We start from the raw sequence: 26,880 nt of genomic DNA on the forward strand, positions 1-26,880 counted from the left end.
GAAAGACGAAAGATAGGAGAGAGAGAGAGAGAGAGAGAGTACCTCCGGGAGAAAGAGCGAACGTGTGTACGGTTAGAGACGAAGAAGAATGCGGGAGAGGGGAGGGGACGAAAAGAGAGAGATAGCACGTACGTTGGCGATTCTGCGAGTGTGCGGAGGAAGAAGTGAGATGGAATGACGAGACGAAAGGGAGAGAAAGGGAAGATAGAGAAAAAGAGGAAGGGGCTGAGAGAGAGAGAGAGGCCGCTGCCGAGCCGATGGCGATGCGAGCGACGGATGTCAAAAGGGTGTGTCGTGATCGTGTGGAAGCGCACTTTTCACCGATTACCACACTTTAATCGCTTTAAATTACCGCACAGTACGCACCGGCGGCCGGTCGATCGGTCGGTCTGTTGGTCGGTCGGTTGGTCGCTCGTTGCTACACTCTCGCCGCTCGCGCACCTTTTTCTCGTCGCTCGACAACGACGGCGGCGGCGTCGCCGTCGCCGATTTTCATTACTCTACACACGTACCAAACGGACGAACGAAGAAAACGATCGAACGGACGAATGCACGCACGTACGCACGCACGCCACGCATGCACGCACTGCACACACCCGACGAGGATTTCCCCGGAGAAGAAAAGAAACAGCGAGCGAGCGAGCGAGCGAGAGAGAAAGAGAGAGAGAGAGAGAGAGAGAAGAGAGAGAAAGAGCGCACGCTGGCTGCGCCACGCTGCGCCGCACCGCGCCGCGAAACGGAGAGACTAACGGCGCCGCGACCGACCGTAAACCTGCACCTCGGTGTAGAAGCGAGTCGCGCCGCGCCGCGCCGCTTATCGGCCGCTTACTCGTTTCAAGCGTGCTGCCGCTGCTGCCCGGCCGCCACCGTCGCCGAGCGTTGAAGCGGTTGTTGGAGGCGGCGTCGGCACGAATGGCACGAAGCCGCCGTGGATCGCCGGGAGGACGATCCTCGTTTCTCTCCTCGTCGTCGCTCCGTTCCCGCGGGGAACGAGACTAACGGAGCGTCCCTGTCGCACCTCGGTCACTCTCGACGTCGACGTTGTCGTTGCCGTCCCGGCCGTCACGACGATCACTCGGCTAAACTAGCCGTCGCTTCTGCAGAGCACACGCGCGCACGGCACACATACGCACACACAACGGCCGCTCCTTTTTTCTCCAACACCCTCTTCCTCCTTCACGTACTTCCTCGCGTTCTCTGCCGTTACCGTTCTTCTCGTTTTCCCGCGCGGCGCGTTTCTCTCTCTCGCGCGTACCACTTCTCCGCCTCTCTTCCACGATAGAACCGGGAAAACCGGGGGCTCTTCTTCTTCCCTATCTCAACGGTCGTACAAATTACACACACCGCGTTGCCTCGCGGGGTGAGCACACACTACTTTTTAATTTACGCGTTATTACAAAAATAGAGCTTGCGTGTAGAGCGTGTAGTACGGGAGCGTGTGAATGTCTTTCTTTCTCTCTCCCCTCCGTGTGTTTCCCTTAAATAAGATTAATGTACAATTGGTTAATTGTTACTATAGGAAACATTTAGTGTGTGTGTTGTCTTGTAGGTAGAGACTAAGCTACTGCCCGGCGAGGTGCGCCCATCTTGCCCGAAACTGAGGGTAGTCGCCGACTGGCGGCGCTGCCATCGGCCGCACCGAACCGCCGGGGGCTCCGGCGGCCACGCCTGTCTGCGTTACCGCCACTCAACACACGCGCACGAGGATCGGCGTCGCTCCAGTCGGCCACGGGCACGAGCGAGAGAGCACGAGCGGGAGGCGTCGCCGGCGCGACGAGGATGGCCGGATCCGACGAGACGCGAGAGAGAATCCGCGGAGGAACCGGTGACGACTGACGACGACCACACCGGCGAGCTTCGACGTGCTGCAGTTGGCAGTCGTGCGAAACGCACGGAGCGCCGCGACGACGGTAGGTGGGTGGAGGGGGAAGATGCAGCGAGCGCGAGCGGGACGACGAGAGGATAGAAGGAACTAGGCGGACGGAGGAGGGAGGGAAGACATTCATTACGCTTTACGTTCGCGCTTCTCCGGGAGAGTTTTATTGAACTCTGTCCCAAAACAGATCGGTTTCACTTTGGGATGAGAAACGATTAAATGTCTAATGTCGTTTATTGTACCTATCACGGAAGAAGATATAGGGAGAAGAAATGAGAAATGCCTGCTTTTATCAATGAGTAATGTAACGATTAAGTGCCAAGTGCCGAACCATCCTGAGAGTACCAGACGGACGGTGGCACGTTGTTGCTAATTAAAGGTCAGAATTATTGAAATAAACTTGTAAAGTGAAAATGTAAAGAAGTAGCCATGTAGCTCGCGTAGATGAAGGTAGGGAACGGAGGAGAGAGAGGAACATCGAAGAGGGTTGGGTGGCGGCGCGTATGTATGTATATAACGTTCACCCTCGCTCATCCATTCACTGCAGCCACGCAAAGATCGAGCCGCATGTTTAGTCTACTCGCTTACACGGAAAAAAAAACATTCGAATTGCCAGCCCGAACGGATAAATCGCGCATGAATCAATACGTCTGATAATACAACAATAACATGAAAAAATAGATAATAGATTTCTGTGAATGTACGTCGTATCTTTTGTATGATACCAGCTGAGACACGCTCGTGACAAAATTTTCCTAACTAACGAAGATTTATTTTAATCTCCGTAACTGAGTTTATTTAAATCCCCGTTCACATTTGTGCAATTCGTTTGTTTGGACCGCGTACAAAGTTTACTTCTTCAGGGAGTTTCCGGAATTCGCAGCCGGCTACCTGAAGCGGAGCCGTCCGCGTCGGGAGAAAGCGAGACAGGGGGCAGAGGGACGAAGAGAGCGAGAGGAAGAAGCCGGCCCTCACGCTCTCTTTCCGCAGACCGAAGGATCGATTGTTCCGGTCCTTTCGCCGTCTCTGCAGGGGTGCTCCCGAACAAATTTTGTACCTAGCCAGTAGAAATTTATTTTTTTTTTCAATCAAAGGAATCCTAAACGTGAGCATATTAGAGAATATATCTTTAATACGGTTATTTTCTCACTAATGAAAATAAGGTCGGTGATAAAGAGAAAGGCAGGAAGGAGATAAAGAATGATATTTTGTTCCGTTCCGGAATGGGAATCTACATAAAGAAGGGAAAATTGAAAAACGAAAATGACAGAAAATATATAATAATTATTCTATTTTTCGTTGGAATAATTCACTCGATTAATAAGCATTTTATCACGCACGTTTGATAGGCATCACTTGTACGAGTAATAATTCGGTCAATTATATTAATTAAAAGCGCGAATGCATCAGTCATTTCAAATATATTTCCGAAAAATTTGTACATGTATATTAGCAACATTGCGTATGAAGAGAAATCGCATTTATCAAATGACAGGGGCGGTTTCCTTCTCAATCTCCTCCTCTCCATATGCGCCCCCTACTCCCCTTGCAATCTCTCCTCTCCCTATATCCTGCCGTCTTTCTCTTTCTCTATCTACCAATTCCTTTCTCACCCCTCTCTCTCCTCTCCTCTCACCCTCTCGATCTCTCTCCTTCTCTCCGAACGCGAAGTTCCTTTGCACCTTGGTCGCGGAGCGTGAGCGCGTTTATCGATCGATCGCAGAACGACCTCGCTCACGTCTCCTACTCCTCCTGGAGGTCAGGAGTCGGCGGGCTGGATTTTTCCTCCCTCTCCCGCCCTTCCGCGCAATTTTCTCTTCTTTTCCTGGCGACGCAACGCGACGCGACGCGGCACGACTCGGTGCGGACAGCATCTCTCCGCCGACGCGACGCCCCGCGCCACGCCGCTCGTCGGTCGTCGACTCGCGTCCGCTTGCCGGTGTGCCGCGTGTCTCATTGACAAGCTGGATGCCGCGCAAGTAAATCAATGTGCGATTGTCGAGAAGGAGATAACGATCGGGATCGCACATTAATCTTGATTATTGAGATTTCGACGAATAATAAGGCGAATAAGGTAATGGCGCTTCATTCGCGAAAAAAGAATTTTTTACAGAAGCCTATCACAAAGCGGATATTATAATCGGATAAAAACTTGGAATTATGTAATAATTTATTTGCCAGTCGTTGTAGTGATAAAAATGTGCTGATAAAACCTGAAATTTTCTTACGGTATTTATAACAGCAATTTTAGACAAATCATAACGGAGAAACATGTTACGATTAAACAAGAAATTAATAATATTCTAGTTCATGTGCGATTACCTCAAACAGCAGTTCGGTCAAACTATTAAAGCTCGTATTTACAGTTGCGGCTCTACCGAGGAACTCGAATGAAACTAGTTTCGAGATAAATCTTGGAGAATCAATCGAATACTTGTGATAGAGAGAGACGTAATCGCGACTATTCTATCGAGAAGCTCAATCTCGAGACACGGCCTTGAGATCTATTTTACGCGGCTCAATAATCAATTCTCGCGATGTCTCGTAACGCGTCACGAAGGCCGATTCGTATTATGGATAGAATCACCATGGATAGAATCGTCTTCAACCGTGAATCTGAAAGCCTACGAAAAATGTTTGTTGATAGAATTTTAAATTAAGGGTAAAATCGAACTATAACGGAAGCTCAAGTTACTTATTAAAAATATCGAACTACAGGCAGTTACTATGTAACTTGTTTACGTCTTACAAATTATTCCTAAGATATTAGATACCGCGAGTTCCTCAGTTCAGAATGACTTGCCATACTTGTGGGAAAAAATTGTCGCAAAACACTCTGTATGTGTATAATGCTGTGTCAGACAATCTCTCTCTCTCCCTCCTCTCTTTTTCCCCTCTCTGCCGCTTCTCTAGAATTCTGTTGCGCTATTCTGTTTAAGCAATGCGGTATGCGCGATGTGTCACAACGCGGTCGTTTGCCACTCGCGAGGGCTTCAGCTCCCATCTTCGTCGAGGACGTCCGGCGTCGTTACCGTCTTAGTCATCGTGTCTCGTCCATCTCGAATCTCGCTGGATTCTTTCATTCCCGTCGCCTTTGTGCTGCCGAGAGCTGCTCAAGAAAGCAGGCCATCAGTTTTGACCGATGTCTCTTCGCATCTCTCGCTCTCTTTCTCCACCGTCCTTCTCTCTCTCTCTCTTTCTCGTGATCACAACGCACACAGTCCCACACATCACGGACAAGGTCAAGGTCGTTAGCCTTCGTTCCTCGGCATCCTCCTCCGCGGATCTCCTACAAATATAGACTTTCTCCCTCCTTTTCTCTCTTTCTCACTTATACTAATTAATACTCTCTCGCGAGAATGTTGGGTATATTTTTAAGTTCGCGAAACCAGAAGCCGCTTGATTTGCGCTTTGCCTATACATCGCGTATATGTGTTAAATCACCCTTAAGAGGATTGCCGCTGAATTAACAACAAGCGTATCACTGTTTTTTAGCTTGTCTGGATAATTGATATTTTAATCTGGAATATTAACGGTGTAAATATCGATATTATTACTATGAATATTATTTACCTAACTCATACAATTATCATTTTATATAGTTAACTATTTATTAATAATATCCCGTATGACGTATACAGTTGCACTCTATTGTACCATTAATATATCAATTGTCTTTAATAATGGCATTTGACAAGAAACTCAAGCAAAAACAAAGACTTCTATACGCTTTGATAAACGCTTGAGACTAAACGAAATCTTTGCGTAGTATAGAACGATCACAGCCGCTCGATCGGCCTGAGATGAGAGCAGCAGCACTTGGGACATTCCGTTGCTGCCACTCGTGCGAACAGGTTCCCGAGCGATTGGAAAAAAGAAAACGATGAAAAAAAAGGAGGGAGGAAAGACGCGGGACGAAGAAAAAGGAAGCGGTGTGCGCGAAACGGCGAGCTAAACAGAGTCATTCGCGGCGAATCGTTTGATATAAATAACGAAATCGCGAGACAGAGTTAGGCATTCGTCGGTATCGTCCTTATTACCGAAAATTTCCGAGAATTCCCGGGAATCGAAATCGATATCGTTTTCAACAAGTTCGACTTTTAGATAATGTATAGCCGTCGAGTTTTTCACTCATTTTTTTTATTTTGTTGTATCAAACCTCGAGATTACTTGTTGTTATTATTATCTAATTAATCTATTACCTAATCGATATTAAAGTGATTGAAATTCGGCTTTAATCTTGACGCAAAATTTCACGATCTTTTCACGTCAAATCGTTCAAATCGTGGATACAAAATATGTTCTTTCGCATTTTCTATATACTCTTTTAATTTTACTTTTCCTTGCTCTCCTTTCTTCAGGAGAGACTGAATGTATTTATTTTATTTTAACCATAGAGGAGTTAACGTAACGCTGCAAATGAAAATAAACACAGTCTTCTAATACAGATTGTTTCATGGAGGTATATTGCTAATAAAGGACCATTTCTGATAATCATCGAGTCTTCCTAATTGAAGAATGAGATCCGTAGGTGCCCAAGCGCCTTGGGAAAATTTTGCGAGTCACACCGAAATTCCCGAAGGAGGGAGGGAACAGTCGGGTCAACCGGAAGTCAAGGCCACGCGGTCAATCGCCCTGTGATCCGTCGCCGTTATAAATAGATACCAGGCGCTCCGGTATCTCTACGTATCTACATTCGTATGCCGCATGCCGCGATATCAGAGATACCTCGTGAGTACGCCTCACAAATGCCGTCTCTCTCCCACCGGACGAAAATTTTGAAAACGTATCGATCTCTCTTTCTGGATAGCCATTTTAAAAAGGCATTCTTTTCTGTCTGTCGAATAAACTTCTTTATTAATTGTTAATTAATTGCTCACAAATACGGAGCTTATCGAAATGTCGTTCCCCGCGTGCATCTTCGATATACCCTTCGCATGCATTATATCGATCGGCGACTATTGCAGCAGTCCGAATGCTGCGAAAATGTTTCCATTAGCGTAATTAATCGAGGGGAGCAGGGAGGGGCAGTCGCGTGGCCGTGTTTCGCATTTGTTTTTTAACAATCACCCCGGGCCAACCCTTTCAATTTTGTCCATATCCCCTCCCGCCCTCCGATTCGACAAAGCTCGCGCGCGAAATTTACCTGGTAATTTGCATACCATTAAAGCGACCGCATCGGCCTACCACACGACAGTGCGGAGTACGGTTTTGATGTTGTATCGGGTAGCGCAGAGAAGTCACCGGCGTTTCAATAATCTTAATTATCTATACTATTTTCTGCCCTATTTACGCTGTTTATCAGATACGGTAATAGTACGACGAGACGAAAGAGAAACGTTGCTCCTATACAAGGCGTCCCGATATAACACAATTTTTTTCTCGGCCAATTCAAAGTCTGAATTGAAAATTAAATCCTTCATACTAATTTTTATACACAATTTTCTAATTTTAATACCAATATTCACCTTTCTCTAAATGTGAAATTTACAACACGAATCATTTTTTCTTGAATTCGTAGAATAACATCGTAAGATTTTTTTTATTTAACATATATCCAGTGTAAATTGAAATTCTTGCAATTGAATAATATCAAAGCATGTTTTCGTCAAAGGAATCATATCGGAATCGGTTCGCATTATTTGATCATTGGAGAATGTATATGTCGTAAAAGAGAAACACCTATCAGAACATCACATCACACGAAACGATCTAGGACGTACAGTCGAATTACAATTACTTTCTCATGCTTTCATAGTTTCATATTTGTTGGTACGTTTATACGTCCAGACAGAGAGACCGACGCGCGCCATTACGAACTCGCGTTTTTGTCTTTTGGGGAAAGTGGTGGTCGATATCCGCGTCCGGTATTCCGAGGCGTCTCTCACCCTCGTTGCAGGCACCGCGGTGTACCCCCAAAGATCGTTCGGGCAATGACCCCGAGATTATATATTCCGCCGGTGTGCGCGGGGTGGTGCCGCAGAAGGGGGCTTATGCCCTCCGAATTCGCTCGTGGAATCGCACGGCGCGAATCAACCCTTCCCGACGAAATAACGAGAGTCGTGCGCGACAAGGTTCTTTCTTCTTCTCTAAAAATTATTATTTACGAGATAAAAATTTTTAGATTACATTTGCAGCTTCACACGGCAGGAGTAGACGATGTCGTTTCTGTTTTCGACAATACTACGATTTTAGAAATTTTTTTTTATGATTGGCACACTTTTTACAAAATTTTTTTGATTGAATATATCTATAGATGTTTATATGATATAGAGTTATTCAAAAATATTTCAGAGAAATATTTCTCGATTTTAAATCGTCTCTCTATTTCGCGCAAGAACTTCGAACTGTAATTCAGTTATCCCGAGCGCGAATGATATCGAGTATAATTCTAGAATTCAATCAATAAACGACAACGAACCCAAATGGAGGGCTTTACTAGAATATAATATATATATAATATTCAATAATATATTTCAGAATATGTTAACAAAAAAGTCATATATATTGTTTCAACTAATATATATTGAACAACAATTGTTGCATTATTTATTATTTTCCGATTTATTTTCGCCTTATCTTTCACATTCTTATTGAATAATGTCGAATTAATTCTAAATTCTCTTTCTATTTAGGAAACTATACTCTTGTAATATAAACCAACATGCTTGTGATAGCAGTTTAGAAACACTTTCGTAATTACGGAAGGTATAGAATTAAGACGAGAACAAGCAGACGCGAAGGCAGAAGCGTGTAAAATACGCTTAAAATTTTCGAAGATGCGTCGATGCAGGTGGTGCATTATCCGTGTCTCGGAAAGGTTCTCTCCCGCTCGCAGTAGACCGAAGGGAGAGCAGCGCGCAAAGGGACGAAAGGACGAGGGCGGAGGACGGAGGGTAGAGAAGTCGGGCTGGTGAGAGGACGGAGGGACAAAGAGAGGGAGAGAGAAAGAGGATTCCGCGCGCTTCGTCGGGGTGGTTGCCCTCGTCTGCGCTTTGTGGGAAATGGCCGCTCAATAACGCGTAGGTCCTCCTCGTCCGCCCCTGCTCGCCCTGCCTCGACGAGGCAAGGGCCGATGCCCCAAAAGACAGGCGTCGAACCAACCCTTGTCCTACCCGTCCCGCCATCCCCTCGAAAAGGTCAAATCTTGCCCTTTCTCTTCGTCCCTCCTTTGGTCGCGAAACCGTACGGGTCGCAGGAACAAAAGAGAGCAAGATGACGATTGGCCGAGGGTCCAAGAAGCGTCGCGTATAAGAGACTCTTTGTGGATTGCCGTGAGGATTGTCCGAGGGCAGACTCTAATAATAGTTTCAAACAGATCTGAAAAAAAAAGTTTAAAATCTGCGGAGTCCGAAAAGATTCGAATGGAAAAGGCTGCATTCGCGTTGAACTTGTCCTAGGTCAAATATCACTAACGTATATTGATCTTTAATTTACAAGCTGAATTATAGTTAAATTATTCAATACATTTATACATCTTTTTAAACGAGATTATTTTCCAAAATTATAAAAATAAAGAAGTATATTGAAATAAATCTCGGAAGAATTGGATGTGTTCAATAGTATGGCCTCTAATAGAGCTGCAAGTTTCACAAAGCATATTCGTTGCGATCGAAAACTCATTGTGAGATTGTCGCGCCAGAATTTCCCGGAGAAGAGTCGTTAACGAAATTATAACACTTGCAATCAGGGATTAACGTATCGATCGAGTTAACGAGAAGCGCCTTCGAACTTCAATCGTTACTTGTAACCAAATCAAAGCGGTTTTCTTCCAACGACGCGATTTTACGAGCTGGAGCGCACGAGATCATCCCGTTTTCGGAAGAGCGAGGAGAGCGAGTAGGAGAATCAGGCTTTCCCGTTTTTTCACCTTTTATTTTTTTCCCCTCCGCCCTTTTTTTCGTCTCCGATGAGAGTTCGCCGAGCGAGATCGATGAGCGCTAAACCGTCGCGCGCGAAAACACAGGAGCGGGCGCGGCGGAGGAGGATAGGGAGGGGGAGGGAAAGGGAAAGGGAAACGGATCACGGTGTGTATCGATCTCGCCCCTAGGGACTCGCGGCAGGATTAGGACGTCACGGTAGCCACCCACGACGAGGCGGCGCGTGCAGGAGCGGCGCGAGGACCTCGTGGCCCTTGGCAACCGGTTGCCAGGAATCGCGCGCGCGCGCTCCTCTTCTCGCCCTCTTCGCGTCTCTCGTTGCGTTCTCCGTGCTTCGTTTCCTCGCCTCTCGCTTCGCCGAAGGGCCATGTCGTTAACGGAAAAGCGTCCTCGCGTATGAACCTCGCGAACGATCGCGCGGCATGTCCTCGCGCGAGAGCCGGCCAAATCGAACAAGGACGATAAGAAGAGGAAATACCCTTGCGATCTGAATGACGGGCGACGCGAATTCGTATCTCTGCAGTCAATGTGTACCATGTACTTAGAATTAATGAATTAACATTTCGAATTCGTAATTCTGCGTGTAACGTTGCGCAAATGGGGGAGGAAGGCTCGAAAGGACAAGATGGAACGACTCTCAAAGAAGTCAATGAAGGACTAGAGTTTTTTTTTTCAAAACTTTAAAGTTTTAAGCTTTGAATATCAGTGATTCACTCTAAAATTATCAAATATATTCCTGTTAGCTTCTACAATGTTAAAAATTATATGTTGACTTTAATACTTTAAAACAGTAAACGTGTTTTGAATGAAAAATAAATATAAAATCAGTGTTTTACACGTATGATCTTTTTCTCTCTCCATTCACTGCATTCAAAAAGATCCTTTTAATTTACAGATGCAAATCAGTTTCTCTTAATTTAGACATAATTCGTCTGTATCTCATAGGGCAGTTTTTCCGCTAAGCCGATTGGTACCTTCGAAATCGATTTTTCTAAAAATAGTCGGCCCAAGCGGAGATACGTATTTAGAAGACCATAGCATGCAGACCAGATGGAGATATCAGATTATCCATCTGTTCCTTGAGACTATCAGGTTTGTCATTTTCAGATTTGCTCTCGGTACTCGCATGTGTATCAAAATAAGAAAGTGTACTTGGTCCCGAATATTATACGTTCCATAACGGGATCTCGCGAATGTTCATACAAGTGAAATGCTTTATACATATATACTAATAAAAATTCTAAATCTCGGCAATTTAAGAGTACGCGCCTAAGTGTCTAAAGACAAAAAAAGCAGAAGGGGAAGAGAGAAAAATGGATTCAAGTGCAACGAGCGCGCGAATTTCGCTCCTGCACGATATCGAGCATCCGGTGACGCAACTCTCGCGCCACCCCCGCAACTCGCGCCCCTCGCGTCGCGGCGCGTCGCGTCACACCCATCCCGCTTCCGCATACCTCGCGCGCATACCCTCAACCTAACCTATATCACTTTCCTTAGGTCGTTGATCCTGCGGCCGCGCGCGCTATCGAACGCACGCCGCCGCGAAAATACGTACGCGGCATGCGTCGTGCGATTCTGCTCGCACGCCGAAAAAAGTAAAACTGATCCTTACTATAATTTAATTAATTCTATGAGAGAGAGAGAGAGAGAGAGAGAGAGAGAGAGAGAGAGAGAGGATGCGGAGACGCGTGATTTGTGTCTCCGAAATGCTTCACGTTCGTTTATCATAAAAATAAAATATAGAGTCTATATTTAGAGAACCGAGACGCCATTATTATTGTTAACGGATATTTCATCCTGTCATGTTTGACAGGAATAGATCTGTTTCATTCAGCTGCATTATTATCTCTCTGCAGCTTCTACAGATCTTTACATCTCTTTATCGATTCTTCAAATCGATTTTCTTGTGTTGCTATCTTCGGTTTTATGTATAAGATAATTATATAATTATTAATACGAATAATATACATTGGCGCAAAAGTTGAAGTGTATATATATAGTTTGAAGTACAAATTAATAAACGCGTAAAAATTAATATAATACGGAGCTCCTTTAAAATGAAAAACGTAATTAAAAGAACATGCATAGTATAATGTAATTTTTCGAAAAATTGAAAAAATTGATAGTTTAATAATTTGACAGCCAAATTCAAACAAAAACGCGTAGAGACAATATAACTGAAACGAACAAATTTAATTGTAATTTGTAAGCTTTACAAAATGGCCGAAAAACTCATGATTTGCATTGCAAAAGCGTGCGCGTAACTGCAAGATTTATTTGAGCCCAAGAGAAGTCGATATACGTATATAAAATCGATATAAAAATTGTTATTAATACCTTTTAATTATTTCATTCTTATATTTTTTTTTATCTTTCACTATCTGACATCGCGGTTAAATCAAAGGGTCGTTTTTTTTTCCAAAAAGAGAAAAATGGAGATAACAGTATTCCCGTATCGATGCGATCGGTACAGCTTCACGGAATGTCTCTCGTTTTTCGGCACGCGAAGGGTACGCGAGAATGACTTCTATACGTTCGCTGGCGACGATTAGCGACGATCATCGTCCTTTCCTCCGGCGTGTCTTCCCCGTCGGTGGCCGAATCGTCGCGACGGGAAAGGTGCCGAAACGACGCGAGCCGCGCGAGTGAACGTGCGCCCTGCGGCCTCCGCCGCCCCCGCGATCGTGTCTCCTGTCGCGTTCTCGAAAATCTCGAACAATCTCGAACATGGCCGAAGCGGCGGCGGTGGTCGCGGATAACGACGACAGGGAAACGGGGAGGCCGCAATTCGGAACGCGGAATTTACCCCACGACGGAGACGTCTTTCGGCACAATGCATGGTACGTCGTGGCACCACGTGCACGGCCGCGCGTGACATCGTTCGATCTGACATTTGATCGAGCGCATGTTCGGCCTAACCTAAAATCGGCCGCAGAGTAAAAAAAATGCATGCATTAATAGCGACAGTTATTGCGATCGGTTTTTTAGACTTAAATTATTCTAATATATGTATTCAAGTCATATTTTTCTTCTGTTCGAAAAATTGACAATTGGCAACTTTAGATTACATTTGCTGTATGAAAATTAAATGTGCCCTAACCTAGAAATTGGGGGCGTTTTGGTGTTGACATTACTTTCGCAATATTATTTCGCACGATTTCATATGTAATAAATATATCCAAACATTTTATATTTTATTTTCTCGTAAAGAATGCATCTATTTCGTTATACACGCAGTTATACACGCCAAGACAAGCAAATTTAAATAATTTGTGATTACATTTCTCATTTATTTTTTACGTTATTTCATGTTTCATTAATTAACTTAATTTTGTTAAATATTCGAATTTATTAAACCAAAATTAAATAGGTTTTGTTATAATTTTATATACATTTACTAATATGTTCTGTTAGTGAAAATAAAAACATAGTAAAGCCTCAATTTTGTTCATTCAATATATCTATTACTATTATTACTATTATTAAATATTTAATGGTTGAATTTGCTGTTCTAAAAGGGATAACGTCACATGGGACGAGGAGCAAGAGAGGTTAGCGCAGCAGAAAGTGAACGAGAATTCCATTGTTACAATGTCATCCGAACAGCTCTTTAAATATGAAACTGAAGCGGATAAATTTTGGGACAAATTTTACGGTATACACAATAACGGGTACGTAGGGTCTAAGAAAAATATTTTCTCCATTAAACTTTAAATATTCGATAATGTAATCAGTCGAATATTAAATCTCGCTGAATCAGTGATATGAATTTTTACTTAAAATACATTTATTGTTGTAGGTTTTTTAAAGACAGGCATTGGTTGCTGATTGAGTTTCCGGAGTTAGCGCCCAATACTGTAAAACAGGACACAAAAATGCCCATGAGAGCTGCATTTACGGTCGAAGATGAAAGCTATGGTGACAAACACATAAAAATTCTCGATTTACCGTGTAAAGACAATTGTAGAATATTGGAGATAGGCTGTGGTGTAGGAAACACTGTATTTCCTATACTCATGTATAACACAGACCCGAAGCTGTTTGTATATTGTTGTGATTTTTCGGCAAAAGCCATCGATATATTAAAACAAAATCCTGCTTATAATGTAGATAGGTAAAGTGTTCTAACAATTCGAATCAATTTATTTAACATTACCTAATAGAAAGTATAAGTTATTCAACGCTGTATAATTTATAAGTAATTATCTGTTTCAGATGTAAAGCATTTGTTCTGGACGTAACTCAGGAAACATGGACGGTTCCTTTTGAGACTGAAAGTCTAGACATCATTGTTCTTATATTCGTATTGTCTGCCATTCATCCAGACAAGTATGTTTTATATTATTAATTTATATATATATATATATATATATATATATATATATATACATGTATATATAAAGATACATTTTATATTCAAATCATAATTTTAAAAATTATAAAAAATTCATAAATTGTATAAATACCTATCAATATATAATATATATGTGGAAAATCAAATTAGCAAATCAGAAGGTATTCAAAAAGGCATCGTAAAGAAAGCTGTTAATATATTTCTTGATATATTCTGCAGGATGCAACACGTTGTGCGGCAAATCTATATGTACCTTAAACCGGGTGGAATAATTTTGTTCCGTGATTATGGTAGACACGATTTAGCACAATTGAGATTTAAGAAGGGCAAGTGCCTCGGCGAGAATTTTTATGTGCGTGGAGATGGCACCAGAGTGTACTTTTTTTCACAAGGTGTGTAAACATCTTTGAAATTATGATATAGAATTAGTATTATAATCTAAATATTACCCTTATTGCATTATAATTCATAAACTCAATTTTATGAGCAAAAATTTTATAAATCTATTTCCAAATTATAATTGTAACTGTAATTTGTTGAATCATTAATAATTGAAATTTGATACTTTAACATTTAACTGAACATTCTATTAAAATGTTTCAGAGGATATTAGAAAGTTATTTACCGATAACGGCTTCGTCGAGGAACAAAATTTCGTGGATAGAAGACTGCAAGTTAATAGAGGTAAACAGTTAAAAATGTACAGAGTTAAGGTGCAGGCGAAATATCGAAAGCCGTCGTAGAAGCTACATAACGTAAATATCATTGAATTTAAAAAAAACGAAGATTTACATTAGAATCGATAAATAGAAAAATTACTAAGAAATATATTTTTATATATTATTCTCACGTTCTTAGATATTTGCTCAATGTATATTAAAAATTGACTTTCATATTAAACACAACTCCCCAAATCTAATAAGTCAACTTATTCCAATACTAATATGTAAATTTGTTCAGATCATGACACTATTTAAATTTAATAATAAATAAAAAAGAATTATGTTAGAATTATGTTAACATATTATATTAAGATATTAACATAATATAGCAACGCTGTCATTGTTAAGTATTTTAAAAAAATGTGTATATCATTAAAATTCTCTGCTATAAAATGTTCCATTTTTCACGAGATTAATGTCCACTAGTTTTAAATATGAGAGAAATTGATTTTTTCTATAATATAATAAATTAATAATTGAAATGATTTAAAATATATGAATTGTAACTTTGTGATAAAATATACGTGATATTGAAATAAAGTATAGGCTCCTTTTCTCGCCAATTATAGGTGAGATGAGGAACAGATTGGATACAACAGCAGTAATATTAAAATAATTTAATTGCACAGTTTGACAGATAGATTTCGACAAGCCTATGCATGTCTGCTGCCATTTACAATCATAACAGCATAATTCTTTCTTCAAAATTATAATATAACTGTTAGGATCCATGAACAACAAAAATGTGTCGCACATTATGGTTGAGTTCATGGATATTATTTACACTTACGTAAACATCAAATTGATCCAAAAGCTTCGTCATTCTTTCATTAAACTCTGATTTAATAAAAAATTGAAGAATATTAAATTGTTTGAAAAGAGAAAATTGAAAGGAAAACATTTTTTTATATTTTGTTAAGTACTTTTTGATTTATAGAAATAAAATTTTATTAACATTTAATAACAAAGCTTTGGCACCAATCCAATATCAATTTCTAATACATATCAGAAATATATTCGTAATTTATTATTTTTTTTTAAATAGATATCGATCGAAAATGGTCTACATAAAACGCCACGGATGAACTATGCTATCTAAAAAAAATATGGCGAACATGAACAATTTCATTTAATTTCACGCAAATTGATACAATACAATAAGTGGTACGAAAACGATACGGTGGAGGTACAAAGGATAAAAACGCCAGTTCGCGAACTTTGTAGACATGCATACATTAAACTGGACGGTATTATGCATGAACGAGTTTACCCCCAGAACATTAAAAACAAAAATAAATATAAGCTGTATGTACTTAGCGCACACTGCTGTGTCAGCGACATGAAACTCAAAGTTATCAACTTATTCAAAATTGCTACTTTGGCAGGTTAACTCGTTTTTACATAATTTTGTCCCATGTACCGGATAACCGTATTATTTAACGTTGAATGGTTCTAAAACTTCGCGCTGGATTATATCCCTCTAAACCAACCAGAGATTTATTTGTGAAGGGAAAGAAAGAGAGTAGTATTTAATTTCCCGTTCTTTGCACGTCTGAAGTTTCTTTGCCCCTAAGTACTCACTAAATGCTTCTCTTTAAAATCACTGGCCGTTGTTGGTCGATGTCATTTAATAAAAAGAAGGCCGAACCCGATTTCGCGAAACTTAATTTTCTATGAGTACACGAAAATGGGTTTCCTATATTCGTCTATGTAATACAACAATTGACATAAAAACGCGACAGTTAGGAAATGTCATTCTTCGCATTTTTCTATCGCTATAGAATTCCACTGAAACGATAACTTTTGTTATAAGATCCGATCTTTCGTAATACATAACGTTCGAAGTTGTTTTATCGCTAGTGTGACGCATCTCACGCTTATTGTTCTCGATCATAGATAATAGACAATGATGGTACCGTCAATTTAGAGTCTATCTCTCATAACATTACGACAACATTACATTTGTAATGCTGGAAAATATTTAAGAATGTTTGTCATTCAATGACAAGTCAATTAGTAAAAAGTTCTTTTTTAAATTTTTCTTACTTTTCAATTTTTTAAAAATATCATTTACAAAATTAATTTGTAAATAGCATTATACAAAAAAATCAATAAAAAATCAATGTAACGAGTTTGTAGCAATAATTTAAATATAATTTTAAATATGAAATATATAAAAATGGAAACTTTATAAATTATAGATTTGTTTCATTCTTGCACCAAATTTTTTAAATTGATATTTTTACTATTTTAATTATTAAAAATATTACTATGACTATTATATAGTTATCGCGGTAATATACAGGATACATTCCAGAAATAAATGACCAAACATTTGAAATTTATTCTACTCGTTTCGAAGAAGAGAAGTTATATATCTAGAAATGCTGTTTCTCTCTTTCTTTTTCTGAGTTACAGATACTGTATGCTTCCACAGTTTTCATCTGCGGTAGAATATTGCGAGGACGCCGAGAAAGTTCATACAAGTTTAATTCTGGAATGAACCTTACGCTTCTTTTCGTTTCGAAGAGACGTGTATCGCAGAAGAAAACGCTTGACATCGATTCCTCATGGACTGTCAAATAATGGCAGAACAGCACGTCTGTCGAAGTTTGGCCGCTTACTTCTGGCCGCATCCTATATTTTCTTGTCACGGCCTATTATATTACGTCATCTGGCTTCGTGAAGCGCGATCCCTGATGCGAATAAATAAGCGACGCGAGGAATGATCGATTAATCTATCGTCGTCGGGATGCGATAACGGAGGAGACTGAGAAAATACGACAAGGGGACGATTAATTCACGACGCGACTCGCCGTCGTGTGAGAGACCGAGTTTACTTTGAAAGTACAAGGGGGTGGTCTCCGTATACACGGAAATCCTAAATCGATGGGACTTAGGATGGTGTTAGTCGGTTATGTGTCGCTCGCGCCTACGAGAATCACGCGGGGTCACGCGACTGGGGCCGTGCTGGAAGCAGCTTCCTCGTTGCTGTTCTCGATCGGCCTATGCGATAGGTGATACGCCCGTGCCTTCTCCTCCCAGAGTTTTTCGCCAGCCAACACTCTAAAAGATAGAAATTAAATATACATGAATCGAGATATATCGAATCATATATATGAAGGCAACATTTATCTATTATAAGAATATTGTCCAAGTGAATAATAATTAATCGATAAATATTTATAATTTAGTGTAAATAATGATAAAAATCCGCATCACAAGATTCTCTTAAGCTTGAAGTTAAGTTTAGTTATGTTGAAATATTTTATTTAACAACCTTCTTAATTAATTGAAAGCTCAACTGTAATATCCATTTCGTACGCTTTGTATGCCTGCAATAATGTCAAAATAATTTCGCCCCATTTCGGTTTAATTCCGGTTTACGGTACACCGTTTGAATATACATCGCTCGTGAGTAATACTATATGTAACAACTGTAACAGCTATGCAGCGTAACAAATGGGCACGTACCGTCTGGTGTTGTCGCTAACTAAACTGTCCGGTGCGCCGTAAACGGGCGGATTCGCGTAAGGATCGTAGCCGAGCACAGAGAGCATCGGCGCGATGTCCGCCATCTCTCTCACCACGTCCTCGGGAATGTTACCGACCCACTTGGTCAGCGCCGCCAGATTTACAGGCTTTATGATTTGGTCCGATGACCTCTCGACCCTGTCGTCAAATGTGATTTTGATGTTAATAATGCGTCACTTTGTGTACACATCTATTAATTTCGTTATAACATCATTTCAGCAGAACGTCATTTTATCGCATTACACATTATTAGCTTCAATGCTGACAATGCGAAAAATTAATTTGTATTATTATATTATATGATTCTGGTACAACATGAGGGATTATTTATTACATTGCCACATCATTTTCGCATTATTAATATGAGAAGTATCATGTTGCATTAATACGTCGTTTCGGGATTAACAACATTATTCTATCGTAGCGGATTACTTCAACATGTGTACGTGCGTCTCGCTCGAATTCCGGAATACTGTTAGGTTTAAATACGCTCTGCCATTTCCTCCGCTCTTCTCGCTTACTTGCTCAGAGGTACTCCGCCGGGTTTGTTAATGAATTCCTCGTGATGCATGACAGACTCGTTCCACGGCACGTCCAGATAGTTTAATATCTTCTTCATCCATTGGCGTGGATGCAGAACTAGTTGTTCGTAAGGGATCATCAGACATCTCTCAGGTCCTAGTTCCTTGCATTGGCCATACATTACGGAAATTGCGTGATTCCACCTGATGAGAGACTGCCGGTAGGACGATAAGTCGAATCCCGTTATGGTGACCTGTGAGAGAAAAGACGTCACTTGAAGAAAATTGTTATTGTAATACATGCTGCCGAAATCTTACATTTTATAATTAAAAGAAAAAGAAGCAAAGAAATACATGGGAAGTGGTGTATCATTATAAACAAATTTATAATATTGAAAATTGGAAAAATCGCAAAAAGTGATTGGTAACAAAAAGCTTCTCAGTAAAAAAAAATAATATGATCAGTAACTTTATTTAAAACGTGTTTCGATAGAGGAATGAAAAATATGACATAACTGTCGCGAGTAACCGAATATATTTTTGGAATAAAAAAGAGAATAACGTAACGCGGAGTTTTTTTTACCTTCCTGGATATGATGGAATGCACCGTCGCACGGCCGTCGCGCACCATGAATATAAATTTTGCGTTCGGGAAGAGCTCGAGGATGTACGAGCCCATCTTCAGGGTGAGTGGATCCTTGTTGCACAACCTCGGCGCGGGCTCGGCGTGTCGTGCTATTATTTCCAAGCAGAACGCCGCTATCGCGCTGTCTATCACCTGAAGAAAAATAGCATACTCTCGATACTTGAAGCCCCGAAGGATCCTCCGTTCCATATCCGCATTGTAAAACGCATTTCTCGTCAAGTCTCGTACGCGTAAATTTTAATTTTAATTATTCATGAGAGATGAGAGTTTGGTGGAGTTACCGTCAGCCTCTTACATCAACCTCTTAGACTAACACGACCAGCTTACGATTCACACGGACAGCAAACTTTATAATTTCACGTCGCAGTGATATAATTATTCAAACGACGTACGCGCAAATTTTTAAACCCTCATCTAGTTTCGGGGCTGAGAGAGGGATGCACATTTAAATGTACCGGGGCAAGCGTCCGAATAAATATGCTGCGTTACAGCGAGAAGTTTTACGAGAGTACTCCTCGTGTTTTCTAAGAGAGCAAGAGAGGTATACCACTCTCGATAAAATAGGAAAAACACTGAAAACTGTTTCCCACTGCGAATTTTTTCGTTGGACGATACTTAAATTATTCAGATCTGTCCCAGTGCTGAAATATATCCCTCTTTCGCGCTTTTCAGAATGAAAAGGCTTACTTTACCTCTTTCGAGATACCGGCCTCGGTGAGTCGTACGTTTTCCTTCTCGGACTTGGACCAGTGCATCTTCATCTGGAGAATCCGCGGTATAACCCTGGTCTCCTGCCCGCACCTTGAACAAAATTCGCAAAGATATTCGATCGAACGTACAATTCCCTCCCCCCCAATTTTAAGATCATTCTATGAGACAATTTATATTATAATTCGTATCAGATTTCAGAACAAAACTTTAATTTTATGTGATGTCTCAACAGACACGTGCATTTTAACATGATTATATATGCTAAAAATATGTCATCTTGACAGTTACAATTAAAAATTTTATTTTGTAAACGAACGATGCTTTTATAACATATGAATATAAATTTATTCACTCTTGGAAGATGAAAATTCATATTTGGATGCTGTTTCTATATAGACAGATATTTACAGAAAAATCAAGTCGAGGCCAATACAAGTTTATAAGTGCCGACGTTTATACACTAATACAATTATCTCCTTCATGCACTTTTAATACTTTTTATTTCTCTAATTGAATTTAATTAATTTTTATTTATTCATTTATTCTGATTTATCAGGGGGTGATGATTGCAACACTTACCTCACGTCAGGATGCGCGTCCAGCATGGCACGCATTAGGGTCGTACCCGATCGTGGTACACCGCCGATGAAAATGAGCGGCATGTAACGGTCGTACGTATACGTCTTGCGATCAAATGGCCCGATCACATATTTCTGTTCGGCAAATTATAATATAACAGTTAGAGACTGTACGAAAGATATTGCAAACTAAAGATTTCCTAAACTCATTTTAGACCATCTACAATTTGTGTCGGAATTCAGGATACAATTTTATTCATAATTTTATTTGCTGTGTAATAGGACAAACATTTGAAGAATCAAAATATACGCATATATGAAAAAAAAAACAAATATTAAAATACACACATACATCAATATATGCGATAAAATATTATATAAAATTCTATCCTGTGTGTGAATCGACGCGAAATATAGACCGTCTACCACAGGGTTTTACAGCTATTCAGTTTCGTTCTTTGTGGGTCTTCGAAAAAGACTAGTGAAATGGTTTATACTAAAAATTCGTCTGCCGACCTTTTTCACGCTTTGGTGAACTTTTAACATCTCGGTAATCCGATAATACAGTCCAGTCTGTTTCTGTGAATCGGATTTGAAATTAAATACAGAATAAAATTCTGTCATTTATTAAATGTAAAATTAATTTATGAAAAACACCCCTTATACTTCCTATCGTTTTTAATTAAAAAATTATGACTTTATCCATATATTCTGTACCAAAAAAAGTTTTTTACGGGTACTCGGTTTTGCCCGCATCATGTACCGCTATCTCATTTGGGTAGCTAATACGAGCGCTGTACTTAAAACAAAAAAAAAATACTTTTTACCGAGTTACGCTCATAAGTAAGTGGGATATAAACTCTTACTCGTCGTTCGTTCCGGTATTTTACCGTAACTACCTTAACGCAATTAAAGTAAGTCTACAAGAAAATTAATAAAAGCGCCTGCAAGTCGACGGCGGATGGCGGAAGTGGATCGGGAAAGGCGCAGAGTTGGCTCGGAAGTTAGACTCGTCGTTGGTGTATCGACTTCGTCGGTAAGAGCAAGTTCGTCGAACTATTCTTCAGGAACGTCGGACATCCCTTTCTCTATACGCGCGGTACCGGCAGTTTGGCGTTGATTAAGGCCAAGATGAAGCTTCAGGAGTTGCAGTTGCCCGCTCGCTAATACGTGGCCTGACATTTTAAGTTCGTACACATATTTCTTTTCCTCCTAATCTGGCAGCAATTACAGAAGCCCGACAAGAAATGTAATAAGATAATCTCATTTTTCGTACGTACAGGTCTGCAATGTGTGAGTCGCTTGTTCGATTTTTTTGAGAAGAGAAATATATATTATTCATGTTAATTTTTGACACATTTCTCTTTCAAATAATGATCTTTGACTTTAATGACTTGATATTTATCAGAGATATTATTTTTGAAGAGTGCCGGAAAATGTATGTCCTACTAGATGTCAGAGAGTTGATAAAGTATTTCTGCGTGACGTCGATAAAGTTAAGAGCCGATACTTTGAGATAGTCGAAAATCAACAACAAAGTTTCTGGTTAAGAAATTTTTGGGAAAAAAACTTACGACGAAAATTATGAGAACGTCGAGAGAGACGAGGGTTTGTTGAGTTGAGAAAAGTTTCCGACCGATATCTCAATTGTTATTTCAATTGAAGAATTGTACTTCTACGGTAGAGAAACATCGCCGGAATAAATGTATAAGGCGCGCAGTGCAGAGGAGATTCTATTTCGTATAAAGTAGAGATAACATTTAATTTAAACGCAAAGTATATTCAAATTTAAATGAGCTCCTTCCACGAATCTCATTGCCGGGCCACGTATCGTTCGATTGGCAAATTCATTCGGATTAGAAATTTGCGCGAAATGAAGCTTTTAACAACTGCAGGGCGCAATTAATACTTTGATAGCCATTAATTGCTGATTAATAATGTAGGGATACTGCCGCGCTAGCTGCGATAATACACCACGTATTATATTATCGCTATTATTATTCCGATTAATTATTATTATTATTATCGCGCCGCGAGGGACGAGGAGAGGAGGCCCTAGGGAGCGAAAATGAAGTGAAGCTGTTGCAAAGTGGCCAATTAAAATTTCTCGCTTAAATAGAGGGGATAATTTCTAACGGAAGTATATACGTGGGCGCATTTTCAATTACATATGTAATACCTTCCCGAATTTATCCGTTTTAATCGAGAAGGAATTTGCTCTCTTTATCTCGTTGATTAATCGGAAGAGGGACGCGATTTCTATCTTCGAACGGAGAATTATAGATTGGTCGAAGTGCCCGTTTGCGTTCTTACCTCCTTACTGACCATCACGGCCGTAGGCATGTATCTGGTGGAGCCGCAAATAATGCCCAGCTGATAAAGAGCGAAGATGAGGAGGAGGCCCACCAGACAGGCGATGGGCCCCTTTCGGCCGCCGCGGCTCGACAGCAACATATCGCCCGTCGCGCTAAAAACCGCCTCTCTCACCAGGTGCTCCGTGAACAGTCTACTACCTCATTGTATCTGTAATAAATAAAATCTCTCTTAATACCTTCTTTTAATCCCTCTTCTCAGGGGACGCGCTTTTCTCAGATATCTAAAGTATCAGAAGTTACGATTTCCATTAGGTGGGCGAGATTAAAAATTTCGTTCTCGCTAGTTCTCGATAATCTCGGAGAAAAGTACGAATTTAGTTTCCCGGTTGGATCGTAATGAGTTAATTTTCGATTGTCTGCGGGCTATTTTATAACAGAAACTTTTTTATGCGATACAAAATGACGATCCTTATTGGATTTAAAATTACGCATTCAGCTTCTTGCGTTATCACAATCTCATATTAACATATTTCTGGGACTTAGTCTGAACAAGGACAGGACTGGAAAATAATTATTAAAAAATTCATTGTCGACCAGTGACTTTGACGTGATTATCGTCAATCTGGTTTGCGGACAGACCGCGAAGAATAACCGTTAATTCCTCTCTCCCTGAAAATCTCTGACGTCCGCTCTGAATCAAATCGAGACACGACAAGTGAAATAGCGTGAAGAAATCCTGGGAGCGATTTTCGAAATTCACTGATCGTTTCGACATCTCACATCTCGGCGTGAAATATACAGTATATGTGCACGATTTTACCTCGGCTTTTCTATACCCGCATTTTCTTTCTCCCAGGCCACTTTCCTGGCTCCCATGAATCTTACCCGGTTCTTCTGGACATATGCCGTCGATATTGTTTTCGCGCTCGGTACCTTAAGCTCCGTATTTGTCTAGCACGTCGAATTGTCGTAAAATTGATATCCGTGCGGCGCTGTGGGGCGCAAAAGAAAAAGAGAGAGGGAGAGATATCAGCAATGGGGTCGATGTTTACGACAACGTCTGGCTGCTGACACTTACAAAATATTGGTCGCTTTTCGTTCGCTCGTCGCGATATCTGAATGATATATACGCTAAAATACGCGCCCAACCACTGCCATTATATGTTAATGGATCAGTGTAAAGAGCCCGGGCGCCAAGGGATTGGCATGTAACGAATTCTAAGCTTGAACAGGGACTTTGGGGAGCATCGACAAACGAGACGGCGAAGTGAAATACCCTGTACGGATTGGCAACTCCGTCAGGGATCATTGATTCGCGGTAAGCTTACGATTTCTTGAAGACTTAGACAGAGGATTGTAAGCGCCAAGGCATGTTTAGACTTTTGTCAATACTCTTATTTCAATACCAAAATAAATATATAAAATAAAATAAAGGCGAAAAAAACGCGACTTTCTCTTTAACACTTTCACGTATAAGGAATAGTCTCTGTTATTTCGTACGAACCATCATTGTATCTGCTGCAATGTATAATTTGGACGAGGTTTAACCGAGGACGAATTAAAGTACGCGCCGTACTGACGTACAGAGAGACCTACAATTTACTGCTTCGTCAGAAAAATTCTGAGAATACTGGGTCAAGTTCCTTTCTTTTTTTTGTCTCGTTTTATTTTTAAAATCACGGTGGATCTGTAATCTGTATGCCGTACGTCCTTGATATGAAAGTTCAACGTGCCTTAGAGCAAACCTGGCTATTTTAACCGATACCCCATTATAATCGACGTCGTTGCTTGATGGGCGGACTAACGAGAATGAATCGATCGCAGCACAAAGGGGGCGGACCTCATTCGAGTTTCTAGGAAAGTTATTGATTCGACCCAAATCGTTTGCGATTTGAATCTATAGCAAATTCTTTGTTAATATTGCAACATGCTGCAACGATATCATATCTACTGCGATGGAATTAAATTTCAGAATATATTCACTATAAAAAATATCGATAATAAAAAAAGTTTGCGCGATGTTTGGAGAAATATATTTATAAGTATTTTTTTCTCCTAAAAAATCAAGGAAAAAGACTATATAAAATTATGGTAGGAATATCTTATAGTAAATAAATGCGTACATGTAATTAATTTTAAAAAATAATTAACGAGCATGCCAAAAATAATCAAGAGATAAATTATATAGCGATTAATTATATTTAATGATAATAATTTAGTTTATAACAACAATATCAGATCCAGTTAAAAATTATGATGATAAAATTGCTGCAAAATCGCATCTCAATCTCGTTTTAAAATCGTTAGAATTATTATTCCGCTGTACATTTCGAAGTTTCGATTTCGCCAAATAGTAACTTGCAATTTGACATGCAATAGCGGGGAAAAATGGAAATTTTTGTTTTGCAGCACGACTGCGAATTCAACTGAAAGTTACGATGTCCATCAAATATTTGGCTTCCACATTTCACGTGTATAATCGCGAACGGCCCGTTTCTCCATCAAGCTCATCCACTGCGCCGAACGCCCGCTCGCTCACAATTTAAACTTTAATCGCGAAAGCTGTGGAACAATAGCGGCCGCGATACAAGGGATGCGGACAAAAGATATGTAGTATAGACTGGTTCTAGAAAAAAAGTAGAGAATCTCCCGATTCATTCGAAACTGCGAGAACTACAATATCAATTAAACGCTCGAAATGCAACTTTCCATATAGGAATCACGTTGGGAGGGAAAGGGAGGAGAGGAAGGAGTGAGAGGAAAGAGAGGTTCACCTGGAAATTGGACAAGGTACTCGTAATATCCGGTTGCACGGTAATAATTAATATGATCTTTTAAAATTAGGTTTGATACTAGAGCATCCGCGATTTATTGCGCGACAACGCAATTGATGTTCATCGACGCATGATGCATGTAATAATAATTGTAATTATAATGACAATAATAATAAGGACAATAATAATAATAACAATAATAACGATAATGATAAGGGATTCCGCAATTTCATTGCCCGCGCGTCATTCTAACTGTGCCAGCTCTCATATTTGCAACGTTTATTTTAAATTCAGCCGAGAGCTTTTACATCGCATTGCCAAATACCCGTGGGTTATTTTGCGTTTTACTCGCGTCCTTTAAATATTTCATGTCAATTACTCGATTTTCCGACTATTCGTTGGAAAGCAAAAACGTAATTCACATTACGGGTTGTTCGGATAAATGGCCGCGTTTTTTAATGCGAATTAATTCTCGATTCAAGGAAGGGATTCGCGGCCCCATTTTATTCGTATCGTTCATTATCACATAGATGAGACTTCACTTAGCCGAGTCACTGTAGTTTATCGAGATTCCCCTTTGTTCTCCGCTATCGCTATCGAAAGTCGATCGAGGTGGCACGAATTCTGGCGGAAACTTCGTAACTGCACGTCGGGAACAGAAAGCAGCGGTCAAGCTTACTTAGCTCGACAGTGGCCATTCTTTTCCGCTTTTTATCGCCGCGACAAAAATTCCTTTATTACGCTGCTTCTGAAAAGCGTCAACCCGTTAAAGCGGTATTACGTCGACAGCGCCGGCGAAAAAGCGGAAACCGGCAGCTTTTTTGTGCAGCGGGCACTTCAGCACGTTTCGCATACTGTAAAATATTAAAGATTCATGCTGAAAATACTCTGTGCAGAATAAAAATAATCCATCAAACTTCTGATAAGCAAAAATTGATTCCAAATTCAATCAAAGAATACGTCCGTAAA

General features: G+C 40.4%; 2 protein-coding genes across 6 annotated transcripts in view; one reads left to right on the forward strand and one right to left on the reverse strand.

The window, feature by feature from the left end:
* Window positions 1-2,027: 2,027 nt before the first annotated feature.
* LOC105454119 (methyltransferase-like protein 2-A) lies at window positions 2,028-15,029 on the forward strand. 2 transcript variants are annotated; one of them, XM_011696494.1, is made up of 6 exons: window positions 2,028-2,255; window positions 13,275-13,427; window positions 13,556-13,870; window positions 13,972-14,085; window positions 14,330-14,502; window positions 14,714-15,029. In XM_011696494.1, the coding sequence occupies exons 2-6, from the start codon at window positions 13,348-13,350 to the stop codon at window positions 14,851-14,853; spliced, it is 822 nt and encodes a 273-aa protein (XP_011694796.1). In that variant the 5' UTR covers window positions 2,028-2,255; window positions 13,275-13,347; the 3' UTR covers window positions 14,854-15,029. The 2 variants fall into 2 exon arrangements, with proteins under 2 accessions (XP_011694796.1, XP_011694795.1); XM_011696493.1 differs by lacking the exon at window positions 2,028-2,255 and adding an exon at window positions 12,455-12,596.
* Window positions 15,030-17,043: 2,014 nt separating this feature from the next.
* The window catches only part of LOC105454120 (protein-tyrosine sulfotransferase), a 71,966-nt gene continuing 62,129 nt past the window's right edge, over window positions 17,044-26,880 (reverse strand). For all 4 annotated transcript variants that reach the window (XM_011696497.1, XM_011696498.1, XM_011696495.1 and 1 more), the window contains 7 exons: window positions 23,136-23,345; window positions 20,824-20,957; window positions 20,226-20,334; window positions 19,471-19,665; window positions 18,888-19,141; window positions 18,307-18,504; window positions 17,044-17,898 (listed from right to left, as the gene is read on the reverse strand). In XM_011696497.1, the coding sequence (XP_011694799.1) occupies window positions 17,784-17,898; window positions 18,307-18,504; window positions 18,888-19,141; window positions 19,471-19,665; window positions 20,226-20,334; window positions 20,824-20,957; window positions 23,136-23,276 (1,146 nt within the window). In that variant the 5' untranslated portion in view covers window positions 23,277-23,345 and the 3' untranslated portion in view covers window positions 17,044-17,783. The remainder of the gene's footprint in view (window positions 17,899-18,306; window positions 18,505-18,887; window positions 19,142-19,470; window positions 19,666-20,225; window positions 20,335-20,823; window positions 20,958-23,135; window positions 23,346-26,880) is intronic.

This window comes from Wasmannia auropunctata, unplaced genomic scaffold (genome assembly GCF_000956235.1).
Source record: "Wasmannia auropunctata unplaced genomic scaffold, wasmannia.A_1.0 LD335988.1, whole genome shotgun sequence".
Classification (NCBI taxonomy): domain Eukaryota; kingdom Metazoa; phylum Arthropoda; class Insecta; order Hymenoptera; family Formicidae; genus Wasmannia; species Wasmannia auropunctata.

Coding starts and splice junctions, on each gene's coding strand:
- LOC105454119 (XM_011696493.1), top strand. CDS start 12,484: ATGGCCGAAGCGGCGGCGGTGGTCGCGGATAACGACGACAGGGAAACG. Junction 12,597..13,274: donor GTCTTTCGGCACAATGCATG/GTACGTCGTGGC, acceptor CTGTTCTAAAAG/GGATAACGTCACATGGGACG. Junction 14,086..14,329: donor TCTGCCATTCATCCAGACAA/GTATGTTTTATA, acceptor TATATTCTGCAG/GATGCAACACGTTGTGCGGC.